We start from the raw sequence: 18,584 nt of genomic DNA, 5'->3' as shown, positions 1-18,584 counted from the left end.
GCGCGTATGACGTATCAAGGACGGGCGTCCCAAAATGTTTGTTTGTACGCCGCGCCGGTTAGATCATATTTTGATTTCGCCTATCGTGTTCTAACATCACAGACAACTCATGAAAGAGACTAAAGAGACATGTCGAGAGAATTGAGTTGGAATGAGATCTATATTTTGTAATATTAATATTGTGAGTTTGTTAACCACCCTTCAAATATACCAAAGTTTGTACGATATTATTAATGTACCGTAAAGTGTGTATTGATTAAGTGTGGCTGGATTTTGTTGTACACAAATTGCCATTTTAAGTCTCCAAAGAATTTTTAAGATAAATAAACATTTTTAATCAATATTTAAAATCCATGTTTATAATGATGCAATAATTAATGTTTTAATAATAAATAGCATTCCACATACTTTTAACAATGGGCCCAACGTTAAAGTTAAAGAAGCGGAGTTAAACCAATAGTAAAGATTAATCTCATCTTAAAGATGTATTGTCCCCAAAAAAACATGAAAAATGAAAATTAATAAAATCAGACTTTTAATATGCCATTTTGCAGTTTTATTAAAGTTATTCACTTCTGTAGAAAGAAAACTATTATTATTCATTTAAAAAGGCAAAATAGGCCTAAATGGTTAATTTTAACCAAAAACTCATTGTCTCACAGACAATTTAAGTATTTTTTTTGCTTTAAATTACATTTTTTCAGGTAAATAATTTTTTTTTCAATACAGTTTTGGTCAAAGTGAATAACTATTATGTGACATTAAAATGATATATTCAACAAAAAATTAAAAAAATTATTTTTCAGGGGGACAATATATCTTTAACTATTTATATGAAAGGCATACGTTATGACGTACGTTATTTTTTTACGTTCATGTTTGCTGCATACATTGTCGAATAAAGGATCTTTTGTGCCAAAGATATTAAGCTTTATAGGAAATTTAATTAATTGTATTTAATAAATATAATAATTAATATAAGATATTAAAATAACTGATTTATGGTGTTTAAGTTTAGTGTTATTGGTTGTTAAATCGTTATATTGAGTTGTTTATCATAAAGGCTTTCACAATCTCTTAAGCTTGCTTCCCACTAGCGACGCAACACAAGGACGTAACGCAACGTAAGTGATTTGACCAATCACAAGCGATGGATTATTCGAAAAGTCGCTTGTCATTGGTGAACTCGCTTGCGTTGCGCGTACGTCTTTGCGTTGCGTCTCTATTGGAAACCACGCTTTATATATTATCTTCTAAATTGACTTATAACTTATGAATATAATACCAATGTATACAGCCTAAAACAGTAATTATTTTTGTTATTACAAATACATACGTATAAATTCCACACTTTACGTTTAAAATACAGTGATTATTATGTAATCATTGTTGTGCTTGCCAAAAATGTAAATATTGTGTATATAATGATACAGATATAAATTGTGAATGGTGCCAAAGTATTGTTGCTGTAATATATTATGATTGTCGTTAATTGTTTTCTATTAAATAAACCATTATTAAACTGAATTGGTTATTACGTCGTGTTTTATTATGTTAACGAAAAACAAAACAAATCCAATCAAACGATAATGGTCTAAAGCTCTGTCTACACTATCAAACTTCATGTGACAAAAAATGTGATGTGCCCAAATATGGACATGAGGATGTCATATCACTACCATATTTGAGCATATCACTACCATATTTGGGCACAAACACCCTTTTTAGTCAAACTAGTTTGATAGTGTGTAGACAGATCTTGAATGTTATGCTGTATAACATTTATTTAACATTTACATTTAAAGGGTTTAATTGGGTCAAAATAACCACTTATTTAACTACAATTCTTTCATTTATCAGTGGAAAATTACTTCCATTTATTGTCATTTGCATATAAAATATACATAGAAATTATGTTTGCTATGAGATATACAAAAACAGATAAATAAAAAACTAACAAAAACAATTACAAAGTGTCACATCACTCTCGTATGGTATACTGACAGGCATTCAATGAAATTGTGTGCGAGGGGTGTGTGTGAGAGGGGGGGGGGGGTGTGTTGACAGTAATCAATAACATCTGCAGAAAATGTAAGAAATGAACATGGAAAGACTGCTATTAGAAAATCTCTAGTTTGTCTTCGAGGCACTATTGTGTATTATTAAAGATATGGCAGAAAACAATAATGAATGGTAGAACATAGTCAATTACCTCTAAGATTGATTAAATTAAACAAAACGTGTTAGTCTGATATCAACACCGTATTGATGCGAATCACGGCCTATTTCCAAAGCCTAATAACTCAATTAATTTGATAAAAATGTAAAAAGCTATTTTCTGTAATTGCTTGTGAAAAGAGAGTAGATACTCGGTGTAATAGCATAAGAGACTTGTCTTGATAACAAGCTAAATCAAATTAAAGTTTGTAAGACTATACCATGTAAATTGGAAATGAGATGAGATTTAATTCGTCGTAAAGGGAGACATAGGGTCGCTATCGGCGTTTCATACTTGTCGTCGATCTAATTGATACAATTTTGTGAGCACGTCCATCTTATTAATTACAGTTAATGAAAGCATACACATTCCACTTAAATGTTGTTTTAACCTATAATGTAGGTAAATAGTTTAGAGAGGTGTTTAAATGTTAAAATGCGCAAGCATTATGACGAACCTGATAAGGAGGGGACAACAATCGGAGAAAACGAAAACCCGAAGAGAAGAGAGGGAACAACGAAGATGGTGTGGTCTAATTTAAATTTACATTAAACACAACACGTTGAGAATATCAAAAACGCGTTGACAATATCCAAAAACGCGTTTATCAAACGTTTATTAAATGCGAGACTTGTACTTATGAATACGGTTCTTATTGACAATTGATTGAATTAAGAATTGAAAGAATTAAAAAAAAAGGATTGAAGAATTTTAAAAAAAGGATTAAAGAAGGAAAAAAGGAATAGAAATTGAAAGAAAAACGGGTTGACACTTTATTTCTGAATTGAACAATACATGTACAACAAAATTAAACAAGGGGCGTTGACAATATCCTAAACGCGTTGACAATATCCTAAACGCGTTTATCAGACGGTCTTATGAAATGAGCGAGTATTATGAATACGGTCGATTCTTCTATTATTGACAATTGATTAAGCAGTAAGCGGATTCTTAACGCTACCACGTTCTATATAAATAAGCACGATTGGTTATTATAAGTTGAAAGAGTTAAATAGTTTGCAAACACGCTACAGTTTCAGCAAACATTGGTCGAAATTAAGTTTACAGATAATGTATGCGTTCAGATACACTGTAATTAACCGTCAATAACCACTAAGTTATTGCTTTAAATATTCAATTATGACAACGAATGCGGAGAGCTGATTTTTTTATTTGTAAATGATCTAAATTCTCTGAGTATCGGATATTGTGTTTTCCGCCGTATTATATTAACGTTTAAACGGCCGCCGTATTATACTAACGTTTAAACGGCCGCCGTATTATATTAACGTTTAAACGGCCGCCGTATTACAGTATATTAATGTTTAAACGGCCGCCGTATATTATTAACGTTTAAACGGCCGTCGTATTACATTAGCCTCTAAACGGCCGCCGTATTATATTAACGTTTAAACGGCCGCCGTATTATACTAACGGTGAACGTTTAAACGGCCGCCGTATTATATTAACGTTTAAACGGCCGCCGTATTATATTAACGTTTAAACGGCCGCCGTATTATACTGACGTTTAAACGGCAGCCGTATTATATTAATTTTAACGTTTAAACGGCAGCCGTATTATATTAACATTATCGTATTAATATTACATTTTTTTCAGGTAAATATTTTTTTTTTCGATCCAGTTTTTGGTCAAAGTGAATACTATATTTGGTGACATTAGGCCTAAAATGAAATATTTAACAAAAAATTCGGTAAAAAATGTTTAGATAATAATAATATATAATAATAATTATATAATTTAAGATAATATTATTAACTTGGTTAATATTCGTATCATCTATTTAATGTATCATTTACAGTTTTAAACGTTCTATCCATCTCTAGTCCCATAATAATGCCATGTAAATTGACAGTTGATACGCAGAGTGACGAGACGACTAAGTCTTATTTGATTAGTGGTATTAACTTCAAAGAGTCCGGCTGGTGACAACGTACATTTCGATAAGTGGTTATAATGAATTATCTGAATCAAATTATATGTCGTCTGCCTCTACCGAGTGAATTTAGCCGGGTCTCTAACCCCATTCAATAGCGCGTCGTTCGCGCTTTCAACCCAATACACGCCCAATCAACCTATTTCTATTGGTTTACATAACACATATGGCGTTAGGTTTGACAGGGAACGAGCTGGCTTAGCCGTGGCTAGGGATACTATCCCCACACCATACCATCGCCTTACCAAGGTAGTGTCTAATAAAATGTGTTACAATTATTTCCTTAAATTATTTCGTTAGGAACTTGACACGTACGATATTTCACTCATTCTATCAACAATATGTTTTTCTTGTTTCTTTATGCGTGATGGCCGCATTAATGGTATCGTCCCGCATTAATGGTATCGTCCCGCATTAATGGTATCGTCCCGCATTAATGGTATCGTCCCGCATTAATGGTATCGTCCAGTTAGGACACTGCAAACTAATTTAGTTTAACCGAAACAAACCTACATATTCAACAAATTTAAAAAAATAACTAATATAATATTTGTTATAAAGATTTTCTTATTCGTGTGCTGGGGGTAAGAAAAAAATGTAATTGTCTCATCATTGTGTCACTAAGAAATATTACTGACTTAAATTGACTTATTTCGGTCCGTTATTTAATAACAGCCGACAGTGTACAGTATCATGTCTTGCAACAATAAACAGGGGTACTGTTATGTGTCAGCAGACGCCATACAGTATCCCATGGAGAAATAAGTAAGAGAGTTAAGTTAACTCCATTAGTATCCCATGTGAGGACGGTTTGGTGTCTAAGACACGATACAGTATGTTTCTTTATAATCGCTAGACAAGATACAGTACGGGTATGAATGGATGAACATGAAAGTTTGCCTACTAAACGTTGAAATAAGAAATCATCATTGTCCTTTTAACGTTAAGTGCCGAAATACCAACATCAATGGAATTTCAAATTAATTGACAAAGAGCAATTTTTCTCTGTTACAAATTTCTCTCGTTTGAAATTAATTTAGACGTTGTTGATTAAATGAAACATCTCTAACCAATTTACAATCAGAAAAAAAACGCACTTGGACTTGTTATCAGTTAATTGGTTTCATCATCACGTGAGCATTTGAAACCTAGATGATAACTGTTCTCTTTTCAAGATTATAAGTAAATGACGATGAACTTTAAGTTTAATTGCAATCAACTAAGTTGCTGATATTGTCATCTTCTGGTGAGGCTGTAGTGGCGCTGTTTAGCCTATCTTTGATTAAAAATAATTAAAAATATTTACTGGTGTTACTTCGGTTATCCTTATGTAGTCATTTTAGCCTATATCTAATTATCAAAATTATGGAGAAGATAATCAATGTTTGTTTTGTATGACAACAAATGTGATTTGCCCATATATGGACATGATGTCATATCACTACCATATTTGGGAATATCACTACCATTTAGGCACATCACACTTTTTTGTCTGATAGTGTGGACAGAGCTTTAAAAATAATGATTGCCGGTGAATTATATAACACATAATGTATCATTGGATGAGAGCCGCACTATATCGCACTATATCGCAACATATCGCACTATATCGCAACATATCGCACTATATCGCAACATATCGCACTATATCGCAACATATCGCACTATATCGCAACATATCGCACTATATCGCAACATATCGCACTGTATCGCAACATAACAAGAAAAACAAAACACTAATTTGAGAGAATTTGACATTAAACAATTAACACGATTTAGGACGTGATAATATATATGTTATTATTTCAAATTAAGAAATATCTTGTGTGTGAATTAGTACTAACAGTGCACTATGAGATAACATAGATAAAGCTGTGTATAGTGGATGTAGATTTACCTGATAGGAATGAGTAATTCGTCACGTTTAAGCCATTCTTATCGACTTTAATTAAGTCGCTTAACAATTAGATTAACCACCAGGTGAGATACAATAAAATATTCTCAAAGCTTTTCCGCGTTTCGTTTAAACAATCTTCATTTCATATCAACTGCATGTTATATGTTGTTATCTACAAATTGGTTTAAATTAACTAGTCGAGATAATAGTGCCAACAAAATCTGGTGATTAAACATGATTACTACTCGATAAATTCAAACACTTGGATAAATAAAACAAGTTCACAAGTAATTGTTTCAACTGATTAATTCCTTTACATAATAATATGTATGCAATGAAACATACTGCACTAAATAATTATAACCGAAAGATCGAGAGAAAACGGTATAAATGCAAAAACAAATGAAATATAGGCTTAAAGATGTATTGTCCTCCTGAAAAAATAATTATTAATTTTTTTTTAATATACCATTTTAATGTCACATAATAGTTATTCACTTTGACCAAAATTAGATCGGAAAAAATGTATTTACCGTGAAAAAACTGTAATTTAAAGCTAAAAAAATAGCCAAAGTGGCTGCCAGCCAATGGATTTTGGTTGAATTCAACCATTTATTTTATAAGTGAGAACATTTTTTGTTTGGTTTTTTTCTACGGTAGTGATTAACTTTATTAAAACTACAAAATAACCTATTCAAAGTCTGATTTAAATAATCTTCATTTTTCATATTTTTTGGGGACAATACATCTTTAATATGATTACTATAGGCCTACGTCAACAATTTCTATTTAATTCATCAACAAACACCAACACAAAATCAATTATTTGCCACAAAAAAAACCTTTATTTTTGTTTTATTTACTACCGTACATTTCTAGGCCTATCTATGTTTATTTTGAAAAAAATAGAACAAATTGAAAAAGATTGGGATTTTTAACCAAAAATAAAAATATTAGTTGTATTATTGTAATATTGCCAGTCTTTTGTTTTGTGAACAGGATTGCAACCTTTAAGAATCTTCCATATCAAATAGAAACAACAATTACACTTAGGCCTATTATATCGGTACCCTAAGTTATTGTTTTATTATCAACGCTAAATGAACAAATGTGCACTTGCCATACGAAATTCAATTAATGAAATAACTAATTAACTGCGACATTTCGAGTCAAACGCTAATGACGATTTTACTTCATATAGAATTCAATTGCGCTTAATTACAAACACATTCTAGTGTATTTTGCTCGGTCTTTTCCAGTGCCTTTTGTTTGCATTAGTAATTCATTTTTCATAAGAAGTATATTAGTGGAGATATTGATAAATAAAATGTAAAGTGTCTTCTCAATCGTTACTCATATTCTCAATTAGAACAAATGGTTTGTAGTCACTAAAGACCCTAACAAAATCTGTTCTATTTCAGTCCACGCAATATAAAAATTGGCCGTAAATGGTAATAATTGATAAGCTAAGTGGCTCTTAGACGAATATCGTTTGATTTACTTTATTGTACGCGCGCGCCAAACGTTACATTATACAGCCCGACACGAGTGGAAAGAAAACTCGAGTTTATTTGGAATCGATTAATACAAGTAGAGTTTCCTTTCACAGTTGTTCACGTTCAAGTGTTTGTATTTACTTTTTAATCAAGTCGAAATAACCTCAATTTAAATCTTATATATTTCTTGTTAATCGCTCCTTCGTGGACATAAATTGCAGTCATGAGGCAATTGGCCGGATGAGTATTTTGAAAAACATAAGATATGAAATTATTAGATGTGTTGACTTATGTTATTAGCAGCAAATCGCAATAATGGAAGAATATTGTGAAACAAAACAATGATGAGTGATTGTGACCCCGAGAACTTTTACAACGAAGATGTGGAGAAAGAACCGGGGTATTGTTTGGCCCAGTGGTGTACACGGGTGTGACTTGTCTAGTCAGATAGTGAAGATAGCAGCGAAGTTTAACGACAATAATTTCCCGATATAAGGCTTGGTTCCCACTAGAACGCAGCGCAAGGACGTAAGCGCAACGTAAGTGATTTGACTAATCACAAGCGATAGATTATCCGAACTATCGCTTGTCATTGGTCAACTCGCTAATGCTTGGTTCCCACTAGCGACGCAACGCAAGGACGTAAACGCAACGTAAGTGATTTGACCAATCACAAGCAATGGATTATCCGAACTGTCGCTTGTCATTGGTCAACTCGCTTGCGTTGCGTCTCTAGTGCAGTGGGAACCACGCTTAAGTGAACGCGCTATATATACCAGTACATTTTGAATCAGCAAACAAAAATATCATCATAATAATATTGTATAATAATAGCAATGTATACAACATTGTCATAATTCAATATTAACAAACCATGAACGTCTGTGATCTTAAGCTCTGTCTACACTATCAAACTAAGTTGACAAAAAAAAAAGGGTGACCAAATATGGTAGTGGTATACCCACCTATGGTAGTGATATGACATCATCATGTCCATATTTGGGCACATCACATTTTGTTGTCATATAAAGTTTTATAGTGTAGACAGAGCTTTAGTTATGAAGCGTGATTTGTCATATTTATTATTTCTGTACAGATATTATTGTATACATCGATACAGCATTCTCCTACCATGCTATGATACAGAAAATCGATTTAAATCAACTTGGCAAATAAACGACGAAATGAACATAGAAAAACGATCTATTATTAATACTCTTTAGGGAAAATGTTACAGAAATAATTTCTAAAATGCATTTCTCTTTATTGAAATATTTGTGAAATTGATCTAAGTGATACGGCAACAATTACCCCGCATCATTAAACTAATCACATTAAAACTATCAGCAAGAGTTTTGTTAACGAAATTTGATTCCAGCGTTCTCAAGAAATTAGTTATTGTTTCCGTCCATCGGGCAATGGTGTCGATAACAAAATGAAATCTACCCAATGAATTACTACACGGCCTACATGCATTGACAGATTGCGAACTAAAGAAAAAAGGAGGTAATTCAATAGTTGGGAACAAAAGAGCAGCCTTAACCCCGATCGTACAACACAGCATATGACGACGAAAAACTGTATTGTTTTCGACAATTTCTTTTCATTTACTCACGAATTAATTGAAACGACAGCAGATTTGTATAAGCTGAGGTAAAGTTTCGGTTACATGTAACGAATATAAGTTACTGATAAGTTAATGGGCTAGTGCAGGTTGGACTGGACGGGTTGGGGCAGGTGAGGGACGTCCCGACAATTGATACCCGTGAGTGAGGTAATTAGTTCGATTACGGGATTAGTATCAGAATTTGTTTTTAAATTACACTTCGTTTCTGTAAAGATGTAATCACTGAGATGGACTAAGGAATAACAGCGATTTAATCCGTTCGCGTTGTTCACAACTTCAATATAATAAGTGACGTTGATGGACGCATCGACATGACGTAACCTCGCTCTCATCATCTTTTTCTTCACTAGCATATCTAAAGCTCTGTCTACACTATCAACCAAGTTTGACAAAAAAAGTGTGATGTGCCCAAATGGTAGTGATATACCCAAATAAGTTAGTGGTATGACATCACCATGTCCATCATTATGGGCACATCATATTTTCAAACAAAAAAATAACCATTTAAAATTAACTAAAATAAAAAGTAATCGTTGAAAGGTTTACGGTTTGTTCAGGTGGTGGAAGAGTTTTAATTATTTAAAAGACGTCTTTTACTTTACCTAATATGAATTACCAGAGCTTAGTTTGTGGACACACTTTAAAGATAATCCATTCAAATATTTATTAGGATAAAATTTACTAAGGTTCTCAGCTTGTATACACATAAAACCATATTCTAATGCTGTGGGCTTTATGATGTGTAATAATTCGATAACTGACGAGCTGTTATATAACAGGCCTAAAGTCTGGCCACAAAAATGAGGGTAAATATTTATCAGTTTATGTAAATTTATCCGCATCGGCTATTTTAGGTAAAATTGTAATGTTATCGAATTTATGTAGCGCTTTTAACAATAAATTGTCCCAAAGCGCTTAAATAAAAAAAATGGTTTCACAGCGCACATGAACCGACATCATGATGAACAGTATAATTGAAATCTTCGACGCTTCATTTTGTTTAATATTTATAAAGCCCTGTCTACACTATCAAAAGGTATATATATCACTACCATATTTGGGCATATCACTACCATATTTGGGCACATCACACACACAAACAACTAGTTTGATAGTGTAGACAGAGCTTAACACGAATAAAGAATGTTTGTAAATTATCATTTTTTGTCGCTATCTATGTAATTATTATTCTGGGTAAAATTTTAAAAGTGACTTTAAAAGAAAATAACGAAATATCATATTATCGTATTTATCTTTTGAAGATAAAATTAATAAAAGTAGCAGTTAACGCCACAAAAGAGGGAATAGTTAACTTATAATGTTTGATAACCATGTTCTTACAAAATCCATGTTCGGGTGATTTTTTCTTTTGTATATAATTGTCTTCACACTTTATAACATTGAAGCATATTGGTAGAAGGCCAGCGTTGTTTTTCCTTTCGTAGGTTTACTTTTATTAAAGAAAAAACACATTACGAATGAGTACAGATTGGTGGTGTAACCCCTTAATCTGAAAGTCAATTGACTTAGAGCCGAGTAGCGATCGTCAGAGCATAATTACACCATTAAAAGAGCACTTGAAAACGCACTTGAAAACAACTTGAAAAAGTGCGTACTGGTTACGTTAAACAAAGTAGAAAAGAACGGTTTATCGATTACTTTACCGTCTCCTGTATAACAGGCTATAAGGTGCATCAACATTTACATTATATTCTTGACACGTTTGAAGTGGGGTCGAGGGACAACTTCACTTTATAACAAGTAACAATACAGGTGTCATAATTACTGTTAAATTGCAATCATGTTTTACCTGTGGCTTTGATCTACCGCATGTAATCCCCAATTATACACTCTTTTATGACTAAATTACTAATAATTTAAAAGTTTATTTTCCACTTGAGGGTTTTACGCACTCGTAAAGACGGATGATTAGTTTGCAGTTGGCACCAATTACAACTCAACTATCCTGTCAGTCCAGACACAAGATTCGTTTATAATAGCAACATTACTACTGTATTCTGAATAAACATCAGTAAACGTCAGTCCGCACTGCTTTTAAAAATACATGTATGTATGAATACATTAAACCATGTTAGAATCATGGACATGGCTTACCATACGACGGTATGGTTTAATATTGACATTGATAATGATTGTATTTGGGGATTCATTTTAGAAATTGCCTTTTTAAACTATTTTATTGCCTCTGTTTAAGTCACAATTTGTGCTTAGGTCAAGTACAAATTTGTTTTATTCCTTTTTGTATTTTCATCGTAAGTGTAGGCCTATATATATTTTTGACTTTGTATTTTTATTTTACTGTTCTAACAAGTTTTAAAGAATGTTTAGGCATGTTTTTAACCTTTCATTTTCTATGAACAGGAACCATTATGTAAAACAGGTGCTACATCTATACTTGATGTTTTTATCCTGTATAAATATGTCTTAAATAAATAAAAATAAACAACATTAAAATGGACAGGATGTAGATCTAACCGGTGTATATAATACACATCAAATAAACATACCGCCGTCAGATAGCGGGGACAGACAGACAAACTGACTCGAACAAAGTTTGGTACTACTGAACTTTTCAAATCTCTCAGACGAACAAAAATTCATAAGCCCCATAAACTAACTATTGGAAGAAACACCCAATGGAAATACTGATATATTACCTATTGATATAGATACATGAATATTTAGACAAATACATAGGCACAAAGTTCAACAATTGTATTATTGTTTAAATTCTTTGTTCTTTTATCTTTAGGTGTTTAACTACGAATGGCCAGGGGCGAGTTATCGAAACCAGCAATCCCATATTTGAAACATTTTCAAACATATTGGTTATCTAAGGAACAGATGGGAATGTTGACACTGCTGTTATAGAATATGATTATTGAAACTACTGCAAAATGTGTAAATATTATTGTAAATTAAGGGCGTGTGGTGCAGTGTGTTGGACGTTGGATTACCGATCGTGAGGTCGTGGTTCGAATCTAACTCTTGCCGCATTGCTTGTAGGCAGAATACTTTACTTACATTTACACCCAGGTGTATTAAATGGGTACCGGTTAGATCAAGACACAACTTTGCGCTTATTACTAGGATTATGAGTATGTTTCCATACATGTTTGATCCAAAAAATGACCGGAGTAATAATGAGCATGATTACTCATGAAAAGGGCGCTATATAAATGTAGTACTATTATTATGATATACTAAAAAAACATTTTCACGCAAGATGTTATTTACCGGTGTTTCAGAGACAACTTCGGCGGTTTTTATTTAGAGTCCAAAAGGAAACTACAGAGAACTCTATAATGCACTTCGAAAAGAGGTCTCCCTTGAATAGGAGATTCCCAAATGAGGGGTTATATTTTAGATGTATTCTGTGTCAATCACAATATACAGTTAGTGGATGGGTAAAACATTAATTTGAAAATGTAAATGCATTTTTATAACTTGTCATGGAAAATAAAGTGTTGTTGACAGTGCTGCTAGTTTTTGTGTATTTATGAGTGATTTTTTGGGTGATATTTTTCATATATTTATTAAAATGCTATATTTTCTATCTGCTACTTGGTTACAGTACACTGGCTCTTGTCATAGGGATTTAGTTCCCTTTTGTGTTTCATGCCACTTACATTGTAGTTGTTTATTTGTTGTTTTTTTAAATGTTTTTTGGCAATAAAGAATAAGAATAAATATAATAAAAATAATAATCTCTAAAATCATGTTTTACTATTAAAAAGTTAATTTATTTTTACATAATTATGCTACATTATTTTATATTGGTTTAATTGATAAATTAAAAGCACATTCTAATCACATTAATTGAATCTACTTATAAAAGTTATTATATATAAATGTATCAAAGCTATTTTTTTACAAACAAGAACAAATATTTGATTAGCACCAGAAGGTCGTTTTAAAATCTTTATCAAATACATTCTAATTATTTGTGTAAATAAATTAATTCAACTAAGCAGACTTAGTAGGCCTAAGTTTTTATGGTAACATTAATACGGAATAATTTTCAGCCTTGTTTTTGTGTATTAGCAGGGAATACACTCGACACACCCTTTAAAAAATTACAAACCAAAAGAGTATAAATTAGGACTTTACACAGCAAGGTACACATTTTTTTAAACATATACTACAGTATTATGTTATTATTATGTTTAATATTATTATATTTTTTTCTATAGAAATTTTAAAATGCCTTAAATGAGCAAGAACACAGAAATGTTATGTCCAACATAATTTTGAATTTGGAGTACTTTAATGGACATGTTTTAGAATTGACATCATGATTTCTACACACTTCTTGCTATAGACATTTTTACAGGGTTAGAGCATTTGATGGCAGTAATCCTTTAAGGGCGTGCCTCTATGTAAGTATTTTCAATAGACAACATTCGGGGCGTGCCTCTATGCAAATATTGCAATATGATGACACAATGCATCAAATAGAATGTTTTGGCAAGACTAATATTACCACAAGAGGGCGCTATATAGTATTTGTCCTAATTGTTAATTTTAAAAACTAGTAATAACTAATTAAGTGATTGTCATACACTATGATATACAGTAAGAAAATAAGCAAATCACTTAGGTAAAACCTTTAGTGATCTAAGAATGGGTGACAACATGCAATCCAATAATGCTAGGAATCAACCAGCTTTACTTTACTGAAATTTAGATGGGAGGAATCAAGGCAGAGTTCAACAAATGACCCAGTCAACCTCCGCACAGCACAGTATCTTATGAAACATTATAAATAATTTATTATCTATTTGCACAATACTAAAACTCAATGAAATATTCTGTATTTCATTGTGAAACGTAACAACTGTTTGTATTGTAGGCTATAGATGGCAGTTAGATGTGACTTAACACAGTACTAGAGTACCAGTGTGACAATGTACAGTATAAAAAATCAAAGACTTTTCTGGGAAGGGGGTGCAAGGGGTACAGAAGAGTTCTGCATCTGGCAAGCAAACAAAACAGTTTCCAAAACAAGTGACCACAAGATCTGGAAAGCATACGAACATCCCGTAAACAGTAGCGTTCTGCCCTCTATCATCCAGTAAAAACGTGCTTACGATGTGTTATTTGTTTAGATTTTCTGAATAACTTTACTAGTTCCACATCCCCAAATCAGTCTACAACCTTGAATAGCAGAAACAGAATGATGCTATTCCACAATACCGACTCACACAGTCTTATACAAACACAATGTCTGTCAGAAAAAGTGAATAAAAACCGAGATATTAACCAATATTTAAAACTAGAAATGTAATAGTTAATTATTTAAAGTAAACCCGCAGCTGATGTACAGGGAAACACATGCACCAGAAACACAGAAAAACATATCCACCCATTATTATGCCTGACATTCTTTACTTTACTTATTGTCTATTTTTTTTATTATTTGTTTATTGTTTCTGTAGAATTTGTTGTATTATTGCATTTGTGAAGTTGTTGTATTGTAACTATATATAGTTTATTTTTCTAAATGTATGGTTTGTCTTATACTCCACAAGAAAATTATCTCAGAAAACTACTTTTTCCAGCTGGAGTTAGTATAAACTTTAAAAAGGTGCATGTTAATAAACTATTAACAGAAACAATTTGAAAAAGGGTTAGTGTTATTGAAACAAGAATAATAACACTTACCTTAGATGGTGTTCTCACTTCTTGGCCCAAATTTCTCTTTTGCAGATCTTTTTACTTTTGTTTGCCTTCTTTGGCGGTGGAGCGGCACCTGCCTGCATGTGCCTGCCATATAAACTGTGAAATACAACAATTTAATTGTCATGGTCCAAAGTAGGTTTCAATTTTGGCTATCTATTTGTTTCATATTGTAGTACAAAATAACTTTTTTTAACTTACTATTTGTAGGTGTCTGATCTGATGTATTCAAAAACATGTGAAATGCCAACTTGAAATTGATCGTTAATTGGAGGCACCCAGGGGTTGTTGTCTGCCCTGAATACAGTCTGACCAGTGTACAGGTCAAGTTTACCTGTAGGATAAATAAAAATATATATAAATAATATAAAATAATAAAAAGAAATAGGTAAAACCAGAGAACAATAGTAAAGGAACACTTTGTAAAGCTTTGTCTAATCTATCGAAAAGTGTGATGTGCCCAAATAATGGTAGTGATATGCTTAAATATGGTAGTGACATCATCATGTCCATATATGGGCACATCACATTTTTTTTGTCACATAAAGTTTGATAGTGTAGACAGAGCATTTAGGATGTTTAATATCGTTGTACTGTATAAGAGGGAAAGCATTATGTGAATGAGGCATAGTCACTTTATTTCTGGTGACTTTATTTCTTGTGTGTATTCAATGAAGAAATATTCACATTAATAAAAATAAATTCTCAAATAAACCAATAACTTTCTTACCAAGCTCTGGCGGTAAAACTGTTAGTCGATTTCCTTGAATATGAAGTTCTCGTAAATATGATAGTTCACCAATTTCTTCCGGGAGGGATATAAGATCATTGTCTCTGATTGCAAACTATTTAATACAATAATAAGTATATATATTAGTATCTTAATCTCAAATTACAGATTGATGAAAATAGTAGTGGAGCTGTAGCTTGGTGGTTAGCATGCTTGCCTTCCAATCCCAAGGTCTGGGGTTCAATCCTGACCTAGTACCAGAGTTGTAACTCACTACTTTTTCAACTTCACTCCCTAAGCCTCAAATGAGACTTAGTTTATAAGCACGATAAATTATTAAATAGTTTACCCATCCTGTAATTGGCGAGTTACTCGCTATTGGATGCATATGAAACTAATTTTTTAAAATAATTACATTACTATCAATAAACTATAAATTTTTACCTGCTTTAAATTTGTCAGCTTGCCAATCCCTTCTGGAATAACCTCAAAATCATTATCACTGATGTATAAAGAGCGTAACGTACCTGTAAAAAGAAGGCAACCACATTTGTGAATAACACATCCCATTTTATCAAGTTTATAAAGCACTCATAATCAAGCAATTCTGACACCTAGAATCCCAAATTACAATGAAACCTAACATAGTAATACCAGGAAAGAGCTCTTCTCTGGTAGTCAACTCTCCCAATACCGAACTCTCCAGAAACTCTCCTAAAACCAGACTTTCTCGAGGTTCAAAAGGTTCCAAATTCATTTTTACCATTAAAACACATTCCAAATAAAACCAGACATATTAGGCCAGCCCAAAAGTGTCCGGTATTGGCAGAGTTAACTGTATTAGATATGGCTTATTTGATTCGTGTTTCAGCCACCAGTCGAATATACTTATTCAAAACAAAAAATGCAATGTTTTAGAGAATGAATTTGAGTCACCCACCTAAAAGAAAAAAGTTTTTACTCAAACTGTTTTCACTCAGGTTATTGTACGTTAAATCAAGAACTTCAAGCTTCGGAAAAGCACCAAACCCACGAGGGAGCTGATACAATCGATTCATCCTAAAAAAAACATTGAAAATAACAAAATTAATAATGTAGTAGTCCATTATGTAAGGGAATATCTTTATGTTAAAGATATATTGTCCCCCTAAAAAAATATTTTTTTAAATTTTTTTGTTGAATATGTTATTTTAATGTCACATAATAGATTCACTCTCACAAAAAATTGGGTCTGAAAAAAATTTATTTACCTGAGAAAAATGTAATTTAAAGCAAAAAATGGTCAAATTGTCTGGAAGACAATGAGTTTTTGGGTAATTTAACTGTTTATTTTGTCTTTTTATAGGTGAAATAATTTTTTTCCCCGTTTTTTTTCTTATGGAAGTGAACAACTTCATTAAAACTGCAAAATGGCCTATTCAAAGTCCGATTTTAAAAATCTTTATTTTTCATGATTTTGGGGGACAATACATCTTTAAATGTACATTAAATGTGCATTGAAATTAGTCAATGGAAGGCAAGGCCATAGCGAGAGGTTAAAAACAGACGAGGCAAGATGCTAAATATAATTATCAATATAAAATATGACGATCTCTGCTGGGGGAATTGGGGTGGGTAGTGGAAATCGAAATTCAGACGAAACGCTGGCTACGGCCATGGAAGGATGTAGGTCAATTTGAAGAATTATTTTGTAGGGTGTTAACTTTACCCTAGATTGAGTCTTTTCAAGTTTTGCATCGAGCTGAAGTTGCTTGGTAACTCTTCGATGTGATTGTTGAATAAGTTTAAGACTTCCAATTTGTGAAGTTCTACGATTGCTGCAGGAACACCTTGTTGAAAAAGAAGTTGAAAAATGATGAATGACAAATTTATTGAATCCAAAATACAATTAAAGAATGTTTTCATAATTTAAAGTCATTCTCATTGGCTATAACTGAAATTCACACTGTAAACTTTTTTTTGTCATGACCATGATTTTCGTGTGTGGAAATTTCGTTGTACAATAAGGTTTATCACAAAGAGCTTTATTTTACGAGGAACATCATTGCACAATGCATGATGAGAGGGGTTTGGGACTGGTTTGGGAGCAAACGCCACGACGTACAAACAACAATGTGCTCCCAAATCCTTCCCACCAAGCGGTGCGCACGCTATTTGCGATAACCTTATTGGGTTTTGGATTGTTGATTCATTGGTCAATGGTAGATCAGCCTTATTCCTAAGTAGGTGTGTAAAACCTTTCTTGATGGATGTTTGTCCGTTGTGTTGCCAACTTACTTTCTATCTTGTTGTGACTCAAAGTTAGTTTTGTCAAATGGTCTGCCAATGAAACTAAAATAGGAAAAAAAAAAAAAATAATGTAATTAACTTTACTTTGTTTGATAACAGTATAGACAAGTGAATATCATTCATTTGTAAAACCAGTTACTCCCTGATGGAACTATATCATTATCAATGTAGGTCTTATCTAGGCCTAAACAGTATTCTAGGCCTATTTATTTTCAGGCACATTTCAGGCAAGCAAACAGATAGTCAAGTTAGCAATAAAAATAGTAACTTACAAAGAGATGGAATGTCCAATATTTTGCTGATACTTTTATCTGACAGGTCCAACTCGGGGCTTTTATGATTCTGTGCTTCATCAACTTGTTTCTTTACAGATTTAGACATATTTATAGAATTGAAAGAAAGAGAAAATTAAAGAAAAATAAACTGACAGCAGACGGTAAACCAATAAAATACCAATGTTTTGGGAGTGTGTATAGGAAGTACGCATCACAACGATTTGTTTGTGTGTATTCGAAATAAAATAGAATTCATTATTCTAAGTAAAGATCTTTTATTTCATTATAAATCTGTTTATATAATTTTAAAAAAATTATAAAACTATATTTGTAAATTTGACGTTTATTAATGCAGACATAATTGTATAAATTGTAAATGCGGAATGATATTACGCCG

At 32.3% G+C, this 18,584-nt stretch overlaps 1 protein-coding gene across 1 annotated transcript; it reads right to left on the bottom strand.

Moving 5' to 3' along the window:
• Positions 1-12,882: 12,882 nt before the first annotated feature.
• On the bottom strand, positions 12,883-18,380 carry LOC144858729 (ras suppressor protein 1-like). Its single transcript, XM_078714833.1, has 9 exons — positions 18,185-18,380; positions 17,901-17,954; positions 17,332-17,452; positions 16,564-16,682; positions 16,068-16,150; positions 15,624-15,738; positions 15,095-15,227; positions 14,879-14,992; positions 12,883-14,441 (listed from the first exon to the last, which is right to left on the bottom strand). Exons 1-8 carry the CDS (start codon positions 18,291-18,293, stop codon positions 14,893-14,895), a joined length of 834 nt encoding a protein of 277 aa, XP_078570959.1. The 5' UTR covers positions 18,294-18,380; the 3' UTR covers positions 12,883-14,441; positions 14,879-14,892.
• Positions 18,381-18,584: the final 204 nt, after the last annotated feature.

This window comes from Antedon bifida, chromosome 1 (assembly GCF_963402885.1).
Source record: "Antedon bifida chromosome 1, ecAntBifi1.1, whole genome shotgun sequence".
In the NCBI taxonomy this organism is placed as follows: domain Eukaryota; kingdom Metazoa; phylum Echinodermata; class Crinoidea; order Comatulida; family Antedonidae; genus Antedon; species Antedon bifida.
Note: the sequence above shows the minus strand (reverse complement) of the source record. Positions and strands in the feature narration are given on the sequence as shown.